This window comes from Coffea eugenioides, chromosome 9, assembly GCF_003713205.1.
Source record: "Coffea eugenioides isolate CCC68of chromosome 9, Ceug_1.0, whole genome shotgun sequence".
In the NCBI taxonomy this organism is placed as follows: Eukaryota; Viridiplantae; Streptophyta; class Magnoliopsida; order Gentianales; family Rubiaceae; genus Coffea; species Coffea eugenioides.
In genome coordinates this window covers 4,309,072-4,328,227 of record NC_040043.1, presented here as the reverse complement: position 1 = coordinate 4,328,227, position 19,156 = coordinate 4,309,072, and the positions used below count along the sequence as shown (strand labels likewise).

The 19,156-nt window shown below is 36.3% G+C and overlaps 2 protein-coding genes across 2 annotated transcripts; both read left to right on the top strand.

The window, feature by feature from the left end:
* Positions 1-908: 908 nt before the first annotated feature.
* On the top strand, positions 909-5,731 carry LOC113782834 (protein TONNEAU 1a-like). The gene is made up of 8 exons (XM_027328764.1): positions 909-1,275; positions 2,128-2,260; positions 2,612-2,700; positions 2,791-2,913; positions 3,876-4,009; positions 4,103-4,128; positions 4,209-4,365; positions 5,507-5,731. Exons 1-8 carry the CDS (start codon positions 1,189-1,191, stop codon positions 5,556-5,558), a joined length of 801 nt encoding a protein of 266 aa, XP_027184565.1. The 5' UTR covers positions 909-1,188; the 3' UTR covers positions 5,559-5,731.
* A 1,512-nt stretch (positions 5,732-7,243) lies between these two features.
* LOC113783131 (probable adenylate kinase 6, chloroplastic) lies at positions 7,244-13,270 on the top strand. Its single transcript, XM_027329184.1, has 4 exons — positions 7,244-7,892; positions 9,648-9,788; positions 11,603-11,875; positions 12,786-13,270. Exons 1-4 carry the CDS (start codon positions 7,533-7,535, stop codon positions 12,927-12,929), a joined length of 918 nt encoding a protein of 305 aa, XP_027184985.1. The 5' UTR covers positions 7,244-7,532; the 3' UTR covers positions 12,930-13,270.
* The last annotated feature ends 5,886 nt before the right edge of the window (positions 13,271-19,156 follow it).

Genomic DNA, 19,156 nt, shown 5'->3' with positions numbered 1-19,156 from the left:
TGGGGTTATGTCATGGACCAAAAAGTATGGAGTCTTTTCACCAACGGGGAGAAAAAAAAAAGTTTTGGTTATAATAAATGTCATGTGCATTCATTGGGAAAACTGTTTAAGTACTTTGTTAGAGTAATAATTTTGTTACACTTCATGGGCCTTAAATTAGAATTGGATACCTCGCGAGTAGTCCGACCGGTAGGAGTATACAAAATTGAAAAATTTCGATTTATCGTTCGAGTTTGAATTAAATTCTAAATTTTTGAAATCCATATTTCGGAATTCAGAACTAAAACCTAGTTTTTCGATTTCGAATTATACTAATTTGGTTTGAATTCGGTTATAGGATTTTTCAAATTCGATTTCGATTTCGAATTCGGAATTTCTATTTTGATTTCAAATTCGTTTTTCATATACATATATATAATATTTTATATATATGTAATATAACATTTATATAATAATAAAAATTTTTATATTCATGATTTCGATGAAATCGGAATTTACCGAATTCCAAATTGAATTCAGAGTTAATGAATTCGAAATTGAATTCGATCGAAAATTCTGATGCCAAAATTTCAAATTCAAATTTTCGAATTATTGATTTCGAATCCGATTCACACCCTTACCGATTGGTTCCGTAGCCTAATAGTTATTAGTGTATTTTTGGGACAAAGCTCTATATAATTTTAGGTGATTTTTTTTTTTGTCAAAAATATAATTTTAGGTGATTAGTCTGGCGTAAAGGCTGGATATCTTAAGTGAAAAAAAAAATAGAATTGGGGACCAGGAATGTAATTCGGACTGGGCTGTAAGTCCTAGAATATGGAATATGGAGCATTTGGTAAATGGGGTTCGGGTATGAAATGAGAAAAGTCGGGCCCGGGTTATTATTAGTGCCTTCAAATCTAACAAAACACAATCCATTTTCCCCCACTGCTTCTCTTCATTCCTCTCCTCTTTCATCTTGACTGGCTTCCACTCGCCAAAAACCGAAGCCTGGAGCAGGAGCAGCAGCTCAACCCCTGAAAATCTAAAGCCTCTTTTCCCCCATGGTTATCGAGTTGAGTTGAGCAGAGCAGAAATCTGCTTGGAAAGAGGGCAAATTTGAATTTTATTAGCTGCCTTTATACAATTGAATTCGAAAGTTAGACGAGAAGACTAGAATACGCCACATTTTCAGTCGGTGACGGGAAAATGGATGATTATGCAAGAGAAATGATGGACCTCAAGACCCTTGTCACTCGAACCCTAGAAAAGAAAGGCGTCCTCGCCAAGATCCGAGTATATTATCTCCTTTCTTTTCCTTTTCTTTTTTTTTTCATAATTTATCCACAGAAGATAGTTTGCTTATTCATGTGATATTTATTTTTAACAATTCTGTTGAAATCTCTTCAATTTGCTCCTGTGCCTGTAGAGATGAGATAATCATTTACCTTTGACATGTACTTTATAGATTTAATGCGGCCCAAAAATCCATGACAGATCGGAGTGCAAAATTTGAAACACAAAAATAGGGGTCCCCGCCCCCCACCACCCACCATTTTTTTGAGCGATTTACTCGTTTCTGTTTCTCATCGGTATTTTTATTTTTGGGTTTAGAAGCAAGATGAATTAAGCAAGGTAAGTCCAATGTAGTGCTTTTGGAGCGTTGCATTGTCATACGATACAGCAAAACTCCACTGTTCAAGGGGAAAAACAAGGAGAATGGTGGAGGATACTGGTATTTGAGGGATGCGCAATACTGATTATGATTTTTCTGTTTCGTGGTGAAATTGTGCCAGTAAATAGTGGGGAAAGAATTGAGTGAAATTCAATTATTTAGTTGTATTTTGGGTAAATTTTTAAGCTTGATAAGCTAGTCTATAAAGGGGCTCTGGTTTTTGGAGATGCAATGTTGTAACACAAAACTCAAAGCTGCAAGCTTTTCTTTGTTTTAGATAGGTGTCTAGGGAACTTCAGGAAATTATAACTTGGAGTATTTTTTTATATTGAAGGTATTTAATTTGATGAATGAGAATACTAATTGCAATTACTTGTTTCCTTTACATTTTATTCCTTCTTGTGGTGTTTGCTCGTGAAGGGAGATGCAAAGAGTAGCTTTATTTGCTGATTGTACTTCATTTGTTACGCTAGGCTGAACTGAGAGCAAGTGTTTTTGAGGCAATTGAAGAGGAAGATAGGGCCATTGAGAAGGATGAAGGTTTGCCTGCCGCACTGTTGGGTAGCTGCAATGAGCGTGCTAAACAGCTCCATAATTCTCCTTCAGGTTCTTGCTTCATGCTGTTGCTTTGATATTTCTCACTTCTCACAATGGCTAACCTTCCATTCCTTGTTCTTGCCTTGGGATGTTGCTGTAATTTGTTGTTTTGATGGTTTAGCAAAATGTTTTATCATTGATGATGAACATAAGAATCGATCATTGTTATCTAATTTCTTAAGCTGAATGTGTAGAAATTATTACTTTGGAAGTAACCTGACATTATTCTAGGACTGATGTATTTTCTAGAATTTTAAACTGTAAATATATGATTTACTCACATAAACATATCATGCGATCTTTACAGAGACAGTTCGTTTTCTAACATCCTTTTCCCTTTAATATATGTCCTAAATGCAGGAAGGCTACTAACTGCCCTAATATGTGAATATTTGGATTGGGCTTCACTAAGCCACAGTCTGAAAGTTTACTTGCCAGAGTGCAATTTGGTAAGTTAAATACTTCTCTTATTGTATGTTGTGAAATTTTCAGGTCTTTCATTTTCTTATTGTTTTAGCTTATTGATCTTTTAATTACAGCCAAAGGATTCTTGGAAATCTGAATTGAAAGAGTTCAGTAGCAAGAATGGATATGATATTAACAGGAATGGAGATAGTGGTCCTTTGCTTTTAGATGTTCTTGAAGGATTTTTGAAGTACGAGGTATGATACCGTTTCATCCTTTAATTATGCTCATCTATATTTTACAGAATATCTTCCATACTCTTTTGCCTGCTTCATTTTTTTAATCAGTAAATCATCTAAATCTTCTAGGCAAGCAGGACTTATAACGTTCTTGTTCTATTATTTCTTTTACTTGTTATATGATCATCAAATTCAGTTAAATGCAATAATATGCTTGCCGAGTAATTTACCTTTCTAAGTAGCTATTACAATGACTGCCCATTTATAGCCCTTGTAGACCATATGACTACCCATTTATAGCCCTTGTAGACCATGCATCAATATCGTTTTGTACCTCTCCATATCATTTGAATTATGATTTGATGGATCATCAGATCTTGATTAAGTAGTAGGTTTTCTCGTATTAGTTGTTGTATGCAAATGAAGGAAGAGATCATTAATCACTTGTTCTATATGCTTTCTGGACGTTCAAGGACTACAACGCAGCTTGCTACTTTTCTAGTTGTTGAATCAGTTGTCTCTTTGAAATATGAATTGTATGTGTTTGTTGATGCAAGGGAATCCTGGTTACTCTTTGCAGAGTTCTTCAGTCAGTATTGCATTCTACCAGCACTGCGTATATTTTAGACATGTATATTTTTTAATTTATTGTTAGTCTGAGACTGAAATTCTTTAGTTGTTGTGTAACCTGCCTAGTATAGAATTTTGGAATTCAGTGTTCTTTGTCTGTTTTTTTGGAGCATCTCTAAGGCAAGTCTTACTTTAGTATGAGATTCTGCAACTTGAATATGGTGCTATACCAATGTTTGATCTTCAGATTTTGGGCTTAGATGAATTCAGATTGCCACAGTTGGTTTTCTCAATTAGTAAATCACATTTTTTTTTCTGTGCCTGACAGTCTTTATTTTTGCTTTTGCTCTAGTCTGATTTTTCAGATGATGTTGCAACTTTAAATCTCAGATCTGATGCATTTTTTGCAGAATTTGTCTCAAGCGAGGGGTATGGGAAGGAGACTAACCATGCCAGATGCAGAATCTTTGTCCAGCTTAGAGACTAGAAATACTAGGAGACCTTCTTCCTCATCAGTAGCTGGTGGCATACCTCCTTTGGGAAGGTGCATTACTCTCAATTTCTTTTGTTCTTTTGTTCTTCTTACTCTGTTCTTTGTGGCTCATAACTAGCTTAATCCTTCTCAATGCTGTTGCAGGCCGCTTCCTTCTTCCCAGGCATCTGGTGAGTTGCCAACATATGTAACATTGGTTCCATAATATCTGTTAAAATTTTGTATTTCTCTAATGTACTTTAGATTTCAGATAGAAGAGCTGGGACATCCATGTCTGGCTACAGGAAAGATGAATACAATTGGAGATATGATGGTGATGAGCTCCCAGAAGAGGTTGTCCGTGCATCAGCTGCCTTAGAGAACCTTCAGTTGGATAGAAAAGCTCGGAACCTAACCTCATCTTGGCGGTTTGTTTCTTTACTCAGTTGAATTCTTTTAGAAATTTTCCCTGCCAGAAAGTATATTTTGTGCGAGTGAACTGTTAGCATTTTAGTGGACTGTAACTATTTCTTTTGAATAGCATAGGTGCATGTTCGTTCACATACTTGGCTTCATATGGGGAGAAAGGAAGACTCTGCTAGAAAAAATTTCTTTCTTGGTGTTTGCTGTGTTCATAAAGAAATAATTCTTGATCAAAAAGGGGCAAGAAATATTATTGTAGTCTTCTTTGAGGACCAATGTGCTTGTCGACTTTGTCAGAAGCTTGCTCTCGACTAATTGCACATATTAAATATGTTTTCTATGGCAGTTTAAGAGTGTGTGTGTAGAGAGAGAGGGGGAACTGGAAACACCAAAAGTGCTCTTCTGTTCAAGTGGTTATGTTAGGGCTGGGTTTGTATGAGAGAGAGGGAGAATTCGAAACTAAACTGATGGGGCACATAGTAAATATCTTGGATTGCAGAGAGAGAGAGAGAGAGAGAGAGAGACAGACAGACAGAGAGAGAGAGGGAGAGGGAGAGGGAGGGAGAATTGGAAACACCAAAAGTGGTATTTTGTTGAAGTGGTTATGCACAAGGAGGGGGGAGAGAGAGAGAGAGATGTAAAGATTCTCCCTTTGTTCAAATGGAAATCTGGTAGTGCTATCGTCAGTTCATGTTGACATATTACACAGAGGCTTGATGGTTTTGACTGTTAAGTTTTGCTTTTTGTCATGGTAGGTTAGAATGTTCTAGTGTACCATGTTTGCTGCTAATAAATGTCTTGAATCAGTACAGTGAGTGCATCTTATGCAGCCCTCCCACCAAAACAAAATAAAATAAAAAGAAAAAAGAAAAACAATATCTCCCCCCCTTAGGTTGTTGATAAGAGGTCAGAATGTTCCAGTGTACCATGTTTGCTGCTAACACATATCTTTAATCAGTAGTGTGATTTGTAGTTTAATGGTATGCCTAGGTTAGATTTGGTTATTTTCTATCTCAGCTTGAAGTTTATCTGGCAACTTTATACCCGTGTGGTTGTGTTTGCCTGGAGTTCTTTTAGTTTGAAACCGCTCCGTTGCTTTGCTCTGTGGCATTTGTCTCAACTTGGATTTTTGGGACTTTGATGCAGGCATGCAGGTGATGGAATATCTGAAGATGATGGCAGGACAGACCCGATGTAGCTGCTATGGTCTTTGAATTACTTAATATTTTGGGTGGATTTATTCTTCATCCATCTGTAATTTAGGTCATGGGACGGGTAGTGTTGTGATGTAATGTAATAGTATTATATTATATACATATCTGTGCGTCCTCTGGTGATTTGTGTGATTTCTTTCTTCTTCCTGTTTTCCAATTTAAGATTTTTCTTTTAAAATTTTATGCTGTTGGTTTTCTTTTCAGTTTCATTTTGGTTTTCGTTGTAGTTTCAGTTTGAGGACTCGCGTTGCTTATGGATGATGCTTTTTGATGTTCAGGTTGAGCCATCAGACAGACAGCTTCCAGTGGCTGCTGCTCATATTTTCTCCAATGGCCTTAAATTGATGTTCATGCAAGCCTACTTATGCTTGTAGCACGCCTTTCAACCTTTAAATCTCACCAGAATCTAACTCCAAAATTTTCCAGCAAACCAACATCAAACATCAGAACACCAAAATGAAAAAAAAAAAATTGAAAAGATGTTGTTAGCAAGGGTTCCAAATTAGATTCAACAAAAATACAGAAAACATTTTATTAGGAATCTAACCACAAAGCATCCAAGAAATCTTTACATCCCCAACCAACGTAAAATAGAGGAGTACTAACTAATTGATCCGATTTGAGGGGCTTTGTTCGAGTCCAGAGATGATGGTGTGATTGCTGGATGATTGAGGTGAAGGGGAGGTTTGTTCTGGCAAGTCTCCCGCGTTTTCTCATCCTTCTGCAGTATTACTATTGGTCTGATTTTCTTCGCTCTACGTTTTTTACTACTATTTCTTTGCTCCTGAGTCCTGAGTCGATTAATTGCCAGCTTTTGTTTTGTGGCATTTATTTAATTTAATGTTGAGATGAGAAGACCTCGTAGTCGTTTCGTCCACCACGATGACCCACTCAATTTTGTACACATTCGTGATTGAGCCGAGTTCTCCCAGCTGCCGTGTCACTCTGAGGGTGGAGAAATGTACTTTTTACATTCACGTGGATTAATCCTGAGTCACATACTTCCGTTTATGTCATCGCGCATCACGTTGAGAAATGCAAGCCAGTCCTCAACTACTACTATGACTACTTCTATAAAGTCTAAAGAAATCTGTGGGTAATCCATTTCTATTTTTCTGTTCCTTCCTAAAGAAGAAAAAATGGTGGCGTTGACTACACCCCACCATCGGTACCCAGACTGAACAAGAAAGCAAGCAAAGTGTTTCAACCAAACCATTCCACAAACTCACAAACACGATTAAGATTAAGGGGCCAACAGTCCCTTGGGCAAATGTCACTTAATTGTGATTAACTTTTAAATGACTTCTTTCAATGGAGATTAGAATAAAAAAAATTAAGAATAAAGAACATATACATGTATATATATATATATATATTAGTAAATTATAGTTAATAATCTGATAACCGTTGTTTTAGATCGCGTAGGTTTGTTTACTGCATCTTATTTCGTCATGTAATTGACGGATTATTACATGAAATAAGATTTATTCAATGCATGCTCTCAAATAATCTGCGGATTCTCTTGTAAAAAAAAAAAAAAAAACCTTTGTTTTAGAATTACCAGTGCAATTGCTGGCTGGAGTATGCAGGATGATGTCCACATTTCCATTTTAATGTTTGAGCGACTTTGAATAGTAGCACTCTAGTCTCTCTTTTTTTTTTTTTTTTGGGAATAGTAGTGCTCTAGTCTGATGGGTACTTTCCTTGTGCATTTCTTGGAAGCTGGCAAATTTACGCTTCAACGTCAAGAAGACACAAATCTTTCCTCTTCCTCCTCAGCTCCTCCTCCTCCTTTTCCTCCCTCGTAAGTTTTAACTCCGGACATTCCGACTTAGTACTATATTACTACGTCGTCGGTCCACCTCCTTTTTCCCTGCTACTCAAATAGTCTAAAAATCTTTCAAAAGCACCAATCTTCTCTCTTCCCACCTTTCTTTTTCCTTTTTTTTTGGGTTGAAATGGCGGTACTGAACCGCTTAATATCAAGAAGCCGAGGCTGCTCGGCAATAATATTGAGCTCCTACCCGTATTCACATTCAATCCGGAGTTTCTGTTTCAAGTCATGCGAGAGTAGTGGGATCAACTTACCCCCCATAGTACCATCACCGTCTTCAACCTCAACCCCTGCTTCTCCCGGTCCCTCTGTAATTCCAACTCCTCGGGAAGGCAGAAATGTCCAGTGGGTTTTTCTGGGCTGCCCTGGGGTCGGCAAAGGAACCTACGCCGCTCGCCTCTCCACTCTTCTCGGTGTCCCCCACATCTCCACCGGTGATCTCGTTCGCCATGAGCTCTCCTCCCAGGGTCCTTTGTCTTCTCAGGTCCTCTTGTTTCGAATTCCTTCTGACCTTTTTTAATTCCTTTTGCTTTTTGAGATTTATGCGTTCTGTCTTTTCTTGAGATATCTGCATTCAATCTGAAAGTGAATTTTGATAAATATTAAGAAAGGTAGAATCTTTAAACAATGTTGAGCAGGTGTTTGATTTATTGGTGTTAGTTGAAATACAATTAGTCTGGCAAGCGTAAAGATTTGTCTGTAAAAGTCACGAGTGTAGGTGGTGCACCTGATGTACAACAAGCGAAATTTCAAATTTTGAATACGATCTGGTGTCATGAACGTCTGTCCGCTTGTGTCAAAAAATTTCTACACTGTCTAAAAAGGTAATGCCTTTCATTACTTTGATATTTACTGTTAATACCGAGGTCGGTATGGGTGTTGCCAGGAGGGGAAAGATATTTGAGCAACTTCTTTTTCTTTTTTATTTCAATTCAATCGTTCAATGCCTCGTGGTGTGATTGTTGGTATTCAACTAGTAAAACCTTGTGGAGAGTGCTAGGACGTATTTGGGACTTTTTATGAAGTCATGCGGTTATTATGGAAGGTAGGACTCAAGTTAAAGCTTGGATGGTAGCTTCCTTTGCAGTAGGTTATTTGGGAAGGAAAGCAACAGCAGATGTTTTTGATCATAGACTTCATCTGAATATTAGTTGTGCTAGTTTGATATTATATACTCTATTGCAATGGACAATTCATCCTGACATGCATGGTTTCATGGTGGTCGTATTAATTGCTATCCCTACTCCTCTTGAATTTGTGGACAACCAATAAATGGAATAGTCACTAGGTTTTACTAATCACAAAGATGGAAATAGAAATGTTCTGTAGTAGAATATTTGCTTGTAGTTGGATACCAATTAAAAAAAGGGCTCACTAAAAAGGAAGAAAAGCTAGCTTCTGACAACAGCATTCCTGGTTTCTGGGTTTTAGTCATCAGAACTTGTTATTTTCTGGTCATTTCCTTAGTTTCTGTGATTACATGGAGCTTTTTTGATGTTGTGTGTGCCTCTTTAGCCTTATAAATGACTAGTGGTGAAGAACTTATGCTCCATCCATGAACTGGACAAAAATGAACTGCTAATCACTCATGTTCATGTACAATCAGGTTCTATTTAATATGTGAATTGGAGGACAAAACTATGAGAATTCTGTAATTTCTGTCGAAGATAATTATGATGGCCTTCTGCACACCATAGATATTTTTGTATACCTGTCGTAGTCTTCTTCACAGAACTTCATGGAACAATGTCAGATGGTAGATCATTGTTAAGATAATCCTAAATTTCTGTGTACGCGTAGTTGTCAATTTGTACTGAATCTTAGACTAACTAACCTTGACAGCTGCCTCAGTCCTCCGTGTTCTCTAGGAAAATATTTGCTCTGGTGATGTTTAAGCACAATATTTATGTTTACAAGAACTCAATCACTTTCGAATAAAAAGCCCGTGGCAAAAGAAAGTCAAGGATATGTAAAAGTATCCTTTTGGATAGTTCTGTATCACAAGTCATGATTTACTTGTGAGAGCATTGGAATATTAGATTACCTGGATAATTGGTTACCTTCGTCTTCCTTACTTTTGATGGAGTTGCATTCACTCAGAAAAGTATGGAGCTGCACTGGGCTCTTTTTGGCAGTTACATCCTAGAGTGTTTTTTTTATGCATCTGTGTATCTGTGCAACTATACATGTTGATTTTCTTTAATCGATTATGTTTGGTAAACTCTTTCTGCATTTTCAGCTTGCTGAGATTGTCAACCAAGGAAAATTGCTTTCAGATGAGATCATAATAAATCTTCTTTCCAAGCGTCTTGAAGCTGGAGAAGCCAATGGTGAAACTGGATTCATTCTTGATGGCTTTCCTCGAACTATAAGACAGGCGGTGAGATTTACTTATATTAGTTTTGAGAATCACTGTTTGTTTAGATTGGCTTGGTTTTAGTTTGAGTAGGACCATTTAAGATGCAACAGATTATTCTGCTTTATTACCTAGTGAATACCCAGGAGGGCAATACAGGTGCATGTGGAAGCCAGAGTTTAACAAGTCCTGGATAGTAGTGTAAATTGACCCCCATATACCTCTAATCTTGGTTTGCATGGTCGGCTGCGGGAATAGGGGCGTTGGAGGGTGGTAAGCCTTCCAACCTTTGCTGTGGCTGGAAGCACCTTTTGGCAGAAAAGTAACTGAGACCATAAGTGGTTGTTGTGGTAACTCAATTCATTTAAAATATTTTTTTAAATATTGAAGTGCTTCAAATGGCATTTATTGGGTCTATGAGTATGTGTTCACTGAAATGTATTCTAAAATAACTTTGGCTTTTATAAGAAAAGCACATAATGTTGTTCATAGGTTGTGGACTACAAAGCCCAGAATGGGCTTGGGTGAGTATGAGGAGAGAGTTGAAAGTTGGGTGATATTGGAAGAGTGTTTTGATTTTAAGTTTGTTTAAAAAAATTTGTATTTGGAACAGCATTTGGGATGGGGACTGGGGTGCTTTTGATGGAGAAAAGAGCCCCAACAGCTCTTGTAGCGGGAAATATAAACAAACGAAACTGGTGCTATTCTTTTATCTAATAGCACTTTCCATTCACCAAGTAGAATATATTTTGTTAGTTAGTCAGATAAAGGTACTGAAGAGGTTTTTTACGGGTTTGAAATCGTTCCAAATTAAATCAATTCTTTTTGTGAAATTATGCAGGTATTGATGTTTCTTTCGATTACTCTAGTTGTTATCCATTTGTCTCAGTGATATAAGCAAGTTGCTTCATGCTTATTTTGTATCCTATCAGCAACTTTTAATCTCAAATGCAGTTGGACAATGACATAGAACAAAAGCAACTAGAACTTCTACTGTAATATCTTGAAATGAAACTAGCCTTGAAGTAAATCTTAGGATTGTCCTTAATCAGCTTTTGCCTGTTGAAATGGAGCAAAACCACCCTTTTTGTTTATTTTTATTTTTTCTTTTTCCTCTCAGTAAGGTTTGTGCACAAACACAGATGCAAATAAAGTCTATATGTTATTTGCTTGTAATTTATTCCGCTCCCTTTATCAAGTACAACATAATCTTTAATTCTTCCATTTGGCTGGCCACTCCAGTCTGTATTCTGTTGCTGGGTTGTTTCTTTGGGTTTAGCCATGTTAATTCTCTTGGTCTCCAAATCTTGGATTTTGATCCTTGTGGTTTGCTGTCAAATCTTGAAAGTTGAGTGAGTTACGTTTCATTGATGCTTCAGTATTTCCTTCATTCCATCAACCTCTTGTTAATCCTTAGTCTTCTCTTTTATCATTTCTTACTTTCCACATACAGTGCTAGTTCTATGTACACAAACCTCACCACTACAATTTGTCCCAAGTATTGGATGTCTGTTTTCTGAGTTCTAAAATATAGAGGAGAAACAGACCTGACATGATGACACCTATTACTCTCAAAAGCATACCCATGTCCAAGCTGAGGACTTTCAGACAATGTGAGTACTATAATCATTGATTTTCTCGTTGCGCAACCCCCCCAAAAATATTGTGTCTCACTTTCCCTGATTATACTCTTTTGGTAATTATGATATTTGATCAATTTATGCCATTGACTCTCCAACTTTCTAATGTTCAGGTTGCATAGTTTTCTAAGACAGCAATCAATTCATTTCTACTCATCTTCATTTAATTTAGTTTTTCTCTGTTTTGGTTAATTTAAGGAAATTCTGGAGGGGGTAACCGATATTGACTTGGTGATTAATCTGAAGCTACGGGAAGAAGCATTACTTGCCAAATGCCTTGGAAGAAGGATTTGTAGCGAGTGTGGAGGGAACTATAATGTTGCCTGCATTGACATCAAGGGTGAAGATGGAAGCCCTCAAATGCACATGCCTCCCCTTCTTCCTCCGCCAAATTGTGAATCAAAACTAATCACAAGGTCTGATGACACTGAAGAAGTTGTGAAGGAGCGCCTCCGAGTCTACAATGAAATGGTACAGCTTGATCTCCTGTTGCCCTTTCTTATTCTGTTTGTTCTCATTTTGTATGGGGGTATGAAATGGTTCAGTCATTGTTTGGGCTGGTGTTTGGAACAGCGGAAGCTTGTGAGAGCAGTTTGTAAGATGAATGGAGCTCTGAGAGACTCCAAGGCCATATGTTTTATGAACTGTTTAATTTCACATAAAGCTGCTTGAGGTGTAATTCTCTAGATTGGATACTGAATGAGCAAGCCAATATTGTGCGAACTTTAAAAACTCCTTAACCTTGAGTAACTTTTACTTGATTTGACTTATTTGCATGTTATCATTTTATGTTCTGGTACATGCATAACAAAAATAGAATTGCCACCTTGCAATTAGTGATGTTGGTTGAGGGACTTGGAACTTTTGGTACTGCATTTGGTATTTTTTGAGTACAGTTCTCAAGTACAAGCCACGAGAGTTTTCCAGGTAGTAAGAGGTATGGCCTATGATAGAATACTTCCAAAACTTGGGAGGATATCCCTCGAGTTACTCATCTTTATATAGAAAACAACTTCTTTTACCTATGTCTACAGTTTATTTACAATTTAAGATTCTTTTTGGGTACTCCATATAGAAATACATCTATGGTAGAGTTCTGGTTGTTTGTGGTAGCAAATGAGGTAAATTAAATCTAGTTACTGATACGTCTATAGATATATATATTTTTTGAATTACAGATTTAGCCTTTTCACTTTGAGAACGCCATTGCATACAGATAATATGTATATTTGTTTGATGCTGATAATATTGCTAGTTTTACACTAGCTGTGTTCTACTGGAGATCGAGATGAATATCTTATCAGAGTTTTTTGAGTCCGTCGAAAAGAGTACTTGGTACTTTTACTGGTGCAGTCCGACTAATGCTGCGCGTTTCATACAGAGCCGACCTGTGGAGGAATTCTATCGAAGGCGTGGGAAATTGCTGGAGTTTGATCTTCCTGGAGGGATTCCTGAATCCTGGCCTAGGTTGCTTCAAGCCTTGAATCTTGATGACAATGACAACAAAGAGTCATTAGCTGCTTGAACATTCACAGCTGCGGGTAGTTGTCGTAGTCGTATAAATGGCAGCTTTTTCCTGGTTAAGTAGTTAAATCATTCTTTGCATGTGTGATGTACATGCCCACCTCAATGAAATTGAAGTCATATTTGCGTACATGATTCCATACAACAAAGACCTCCTTCCACTTCCATTAGTCAATTAAACATTAAGTTCCCTGAAGGGGTTTCCTGGAGAGCACTGGGATTTGAGCTGATGCAGGATGTGATTACTTGTACTGTTGTAAGATATATGATGCGGATGGTAGTCGATTAATGCTTTTTTTTTTTTTCAAATAAATATCCAAACACTGCATTGTTATTTTGTTATATTTAGTTTTGGGACAGGTACACTTGTAATTTCTTTTTTTCTTTTTTTTGTGTGTGTGTGTTTGTATAGTTGTATTTTTGGTCATTTTATACCAATCTTGTGTATGAAAACAAACGTGCATATAAATGTACACTAAATTTTGAAGGGGGGAAAAAAAAACCAGTGCCTATCCCAATGCCCTGTAATTTGAACTGGGGCCAATTCCCTTAAAACTAGTACTTAATTAGTAAATAAATTTCGTGTCTAAATTCTAAGTCTTCACTTTAGTATCGGGAAAACTGCACAAATCGTTGCCCATATTTGATTTTATAATCTTTTCGATCTCTTACTTCGAAAATGATGCATTTTGGTCCTTTACGTATCAAGTTTTATGCTTTTTTAGTCCCTCGCTTTTACAATGATATTTTTTAGTCCTTTATATATTTAAAGTGCACCATTTGCATCCATATTCTCATTTCTATTGTAAAAGTGAAAATGTAGCTAGAGATGAGAGTGAGGATGAAATGATGCACTTTGGAAATGTGAAGGGTCAAAACGCGCCGTCATTGTAAAAGTGAGGAACTAGAAAAGTATGAAATCTCACATGTAAGGTATCAAAATGCATCATTTTAAAAGCGAGACACTTAAAAACTATAAAAGGTTGAACTGTTAAGGGACCATTTGTAGAATTTTTCCTTTTAGTGTCTCTTTACATTTCAACTCCAATTGGGCTTATTGTGATATCACAGCACATGCTATGATTTTCCAAGTTACAAACATTTCAGGATGTTGAGTTTTTGATGAGCAGCCTAAACATCCTTAAATTTAAGAGGGTAACCAGATGATTTAGTCCTATTGTAAAATTTACTTTATTTTATGATCAATATTTTAAGGATGCATCCAAAATATCATTGTTATACAGATCTGTCTGATTCCATGCCTGTAAGGTATAATCCATGGCTGGCTGTACTTGTGCTTCCCAGCACGAAAGGCACTACACAATTATGCCTTTTACTTTGAAAGTTGAAGCCCATCACAGATCAGTTTCTAAGTTGGTATTTTTTTTCTTCCTGACAAAATAACGTGCGCTCAAATCTCGTTGTCGATGTAAGAACTGTGTCAGGGAGTTCATGCATGTGTGCAAATATGCAAGCAAGTTGAAGAGTAGCTCCATACATGATCCTCTGGCTGCAGTTTTGAAACTTTGAACTGTCAACATGTCTGTCATTCCCACTCGCCATTAAATCTTTCAAAACTTTCAATTCTTGATTTTTGTCGATTGGGATATTCTGTCCGTAATGCATGGTCCCGTCGGAGCATGGCCGCATGCACGAAAGAGAGAATGAAAACTAGCATCGGGCACACACACCGGCCTTGGTACGCTAGTCGGCGAGGGTCATACCTACTAAAGTATCAAAGCCGACTAAGCTCCAGCGATTTACTCTAGTTGCCACAGGGCCGCGTTTTCTTCGACCTTACTTTGGTTGAAAATATTTGGACTATGATTTTTCGCGGAAAAATTTCGTAAATGCATTTTTAATTAATTTTTTTTAACTCATGTACATCAAATTGTTACAGTATATTTTTCTATAAAAACTCCTAAAAATCACTGCAATACAATTTCTCAAATTTAGAAAATTAATTGAAACTTGGCATTGTAAAGTGAATACCGGGTTTTGTTTTTTTTTTTAAGCACTCATTGTTCAAATCTCAATCTTAGTAGTTTTTGGCATTGCGAAGAAGTTTTTTTTTTTTGGATGAACACTAGAGAATTTGCTCCCGTTAATAGCCATGCTGACTTCGGGCTTCTCATCCATTTTTACTGAAGCTGGAGTAATTTCTAATGTGGAAAAGTGAATCTTCCATAATAGTGTTTGAATATATTATTATTTGAAATAGTTATTATACCAAATTTGTGATGTGATGTATGTAAAATAAATAAATAAATATTTATAATAAAATAAAAAACAAAAAACAAAAATATTTTTTTCAAAAAATTGTGTATTGTTTCACAAAGGGCAGGCAGACGTGGGAGCAAGGACCCTTTAGCTTAGACAGCCCAGTTGTATACAAGAAGTATGCTAGTCGTTCAATTTTTCTCCCTCTCTCGATGTCTTTTGTTAGACGAAATGAAGTTGAAACTTGCACCTGCACCCAAAGGAAGGATTAGAGACTCTACACTACCTTAATTTTCTCAATCTCTCTTTTTTTTTTTTTAAAGCTATATGATGGTCGAAATTGAGACTCGCATTTATTAACCTCGACAAATTATAATATGTAATCACTATTTGTTACTCCTAAATCAATTTGCTTGGGGACTTAGATTAGTATTTTCATCAGTAAATAATTTGGTATCCCTATATATATACTTTTCATACGTTAGCTAAGAATGCAAAATTCACATGTGATCATCATGTCTTTTGGTGAAAAGATCCTCCATAGGGCCTGCATTCAACGCTCTCCTTTGAATTTTAGCTCCAAGGAGCATTATAAGTCCTTCCGAAGAATAAAGAAGAGTACAGTGGAGTAAAAGGTCCTCCACTATAGATGAGATGACAAAAGGGTTTGGCGTGAATAGGGCAATATGGAAGAGGAAAGAACACGGTTTAATTTTCAATAATTAGTGAAAATGATAATTTTACCTTTTCTAGATGATTAGTGTGAAAAGTACATGTTAATTTGTTTTGGACTACAAAATCTGCTTCCTTTGCAAATACAATAACTACTACAGTATATTTTACAACTGCGACGCACGTATCCTTTTAGTAACTTAATTACACAATTCTTAGTGCTTGTTTTCGATTGATTATTTTAACTGATTATACATAATCATTTTTTATGATGTTTTCGACTGCTTTTATATTTTGATTATAGATTTTTTTAATGACAAAAAATGATAATCACCCAAAAAGTTGCTTTTGCTAATTCTGATATATAATCAGATTTTGTAAAATCTAAAACAATCGAGAACAAATTAGCCTTAGTTGTTGAGCAAACTAACATCTAAAGCACTTAAAGTTTTGCCATGTTTGATTTAAGGTCGAGGTTATGATATTTAGTAACTAAACTCCTTCATTTGTCTCAATTTAGCCCTTTTCTATATTTGAAGTAGATTAATGAACCTATCTAAAATATGAAAGGCCTTCTATATTAACTTTACCCTCACTGCTAGGTTACACAAGCACTTCCTACAATGTGACATATATTTTGATGAACTTTCCTTAGTCTTGACATAACTTGAGTGTTCAATATTCATCTCGAAAAGGGCTAAATTCCTTTCCAAGAGCTTAAAACTAAAAAAATTAAAATGTCTAAGATTTCATTTTGCAAATAATTTGACCACTTTGTCTGGTGTTTTGCTGTTTGCTTGTTGAATCGTTTGATAGTAACAGTAGAAGACCTGAACAGAAGTTGGCTTAACTTCCTGTAAGAACTATTGTTCGTCAGTAATTCGGGTAACTAAAGAAATAGAAATTGCTTTCTCCTTTTTCATTCCCAGAAACCATACATGTATATGACTTCTAAAAAAATAAGAACAGTGAGAAGGGAGAGAAAATTGGTCGTGGCTTCACCCAAGACTCATGGGATATATACCGAAAATGGATACTTGTCAAAATAAAAAACTAGTAGCTATAGTGGTTTGATCAAAAACCAGGGGACCGACAGAAGAACAAAGAAAAGCAAATTGAAGAAAAAGATGCCAAAGTGAGGATTTCAAAAGAAGAATCTGGCACTTTTTGCTTTTGTATAAACTGAGGTTCAGAGATCGGAAGTGAAAAGGATCTGAAACCTAAGCCATAAAACATGCCTAGATGCAAAGCTACATGGGAATAATATTTTCCAAAGGGATAAGATGCCAACATGGTTAACAAGAAGCAGAAAATGTGAAAATCCGAAAAAGATACAGGTCATCGGGTCATCTGTTTTCATGCCGTGCTTCAACTTTTGATCAATTTGGACTTTGATGGATTAGAAACGTAGCACAAGATCACCACAGAACAAGGAGATGCTAAAGATAAATTGGGGAATCCCATGTCGTCTAGAGATAAGGAGCTGCTGTTTCATTCTATTCTCATGTTGAAAACAAAGGGACAAAAAACAAAAGTTAATTTAGTATTTAGAGATTTTTCTCTAACCATATCACGCATGCATCCCTTTGGATTGTTTTTTTCTAGAATTTTTACAAAAAAAAAAAAGTATTGTAGCGATTTAATACATGTGAAATAAAATATGTGATCCAAAAATATATTCACGGAAAAATATATGTTAGGATTTGCATTGGATCTTTCCTCTGTTTAATATTTATATATACTCTTTATTTTTATTTTATTTTTCCAGACACAGGGGGTATCCGGGTTTTCGGCCAGACTTATCCCCCTGTGACCCGAGAGGGGAGGCCCTACCCTCTCGAACACAGTAGCCCCAGGCAAGACTCGAAACCTGGTAAGCGTGGCCTGAAGAGGCGCTTGCTACTGGATGAGCTAACCCAGGGAGGGCTTTATATATACTCATTAATACCAAAATCTTCTTGTTATATACTATTTGCTAATTGGTCATTAGCATGCATTATTGAATGTTTGAAGATGGAATTGTTAGTCTTTTTTTTTTTCGGACACGATAGACTTACAGTTTATTCTATGCTACGGAGGGATTTAAAAAGGCCCAAAGGAAAACCGGTGGGGATTGAATCACCATCGATCCAGACGGATGCACTATAAAGTGACGGGCCACATATAGTAACAGATGATGAGAGACAAAATTTGAATTCTTAACTTTTCCATCCCACCAAAGCCTGTAAGCCTTGCAGGCTTTGGTGGTAACCACTGAACCAAGCTCAAATGGAATTGTTAGTCAAGGATTCCAAACTCTCAATGGAGAGAGGCTATAGAATGAAAAGGACCTCAGAGATTGGCAGCTCAATAGAATAAGAGAATTCATGGAAATGCAAAAATTTCTTTTGTTTTATCCTTGTTTAGTATACAATGGTAGAGCATTGATGGGATGCTCCTGTGCATGACAAAAATAATAACATTTTATTATTGCAATAAGTGAAGTTTAATAATTTTCGTACATGGACGATTATTGGTTTTTTTTTTCTTTAAAAAGAAAAAAAAATCAATGCTGAGTAAATCCATTTTCAAGATGTGAGAGTTTGACAAGCTATGTATTTGAGAAAATGTCACTTTAAATGCTTGCAAGCAAACACAAGAGACTAGAACCTAACTGGATAACTGGCATTCTTATTGCCTGCTATTTTATGTACACTAAATCTCTATGTAATTGTTCTAGCCCCGACGTGAATAAGTACCTAATTAGTTTATGGAAACGTAACCAGTAGAATTAGGCTGGGAGTTAGAAGAAAAACTAAGCAACTCTAGTGACTTAAACAGAAAGGGAAAGGAAGAACAGCTCGAAAAGCTAGTTTTCTTTCAAGCATAAAATTAAAAGAGCACCTACTTTCACGTTGAACCTTGTGGCGTTGCCAAATTGTCAGTTTTTAAGTGTTGCAATTGATAATTTGTGATATCACATTGAACTAACTTCAAAATGCCGATCCTAGTTATTCTGATTTGCTAATTAGAGATGGAGAATTAAAAGTTTGTGGAACGAAGAAGTGAAATTAGAAACTACTACAAAATTCAAGTCAATCTAAATTGCGGAGGAAAAGGTAAATGAAATCAAATGCATATGTACTGCACGTCGTCTTTCTGTGTATAAAAGAACCACATACTCTCTACCAGATACATATCCAAAAGAACATGAAATAAAAAAGAAAAAGAGCATAATCGAAAAAAAGAAATCCTGGTTTCCTGGAAAGTTGCTGGTGATGAAACCTTCAAATGGAACGAGTCTCATAATTTGAAATAAATTATAATTTGAATGGGGTTTATCAACAGAATAAAAAC

Bases quoted from the DNA above. Each gene is read 5' to 3' on its own strand.
- LOC113782834 (XM_027328764.1), top strand. From the start codon at position 1,189: ATGGATGATTATGCAAGAGAAATGATGGACCTCAAGACCCTTGTCACT. The intron at 2,261-2,611 runs GTTCTTGCTTCA...TCCTAAATGCAG, and splicing joins GCTCCATAATTCTCCTTCAG to GAAGGCTACTAACTGCCCTA. The intron at 4,010-4,102 runs GTGCATTACTCT...ATGCTGTTGCAG, and splicing joins GGCATACCTCCTTTGGGAAG to GCCGCTTCCTTCTTCCCAGG.
- LOC113783131 (XM_027329184.1), top strand. From the start codon at position 7,533: ATGGCGGTACTGAACCGCTTAATATCAAGAAGCCGAGGCTGCTCGGCA. The intron at 7,893-9,647 runs GTCCTCTTGTTT...CTGCATTTTCAG, and splicing joins AGGGTCCTTTGTCTTCTCAG to CTTGCTGAGATTGTCAACCA. The intron at 11,876-12,785 runs GTACAGCTTGAT...CGTTTCATACAG, and splicing joins TCCGAGTCTACAATGAAATG to AGCCGACCTGTGGAGGAATT.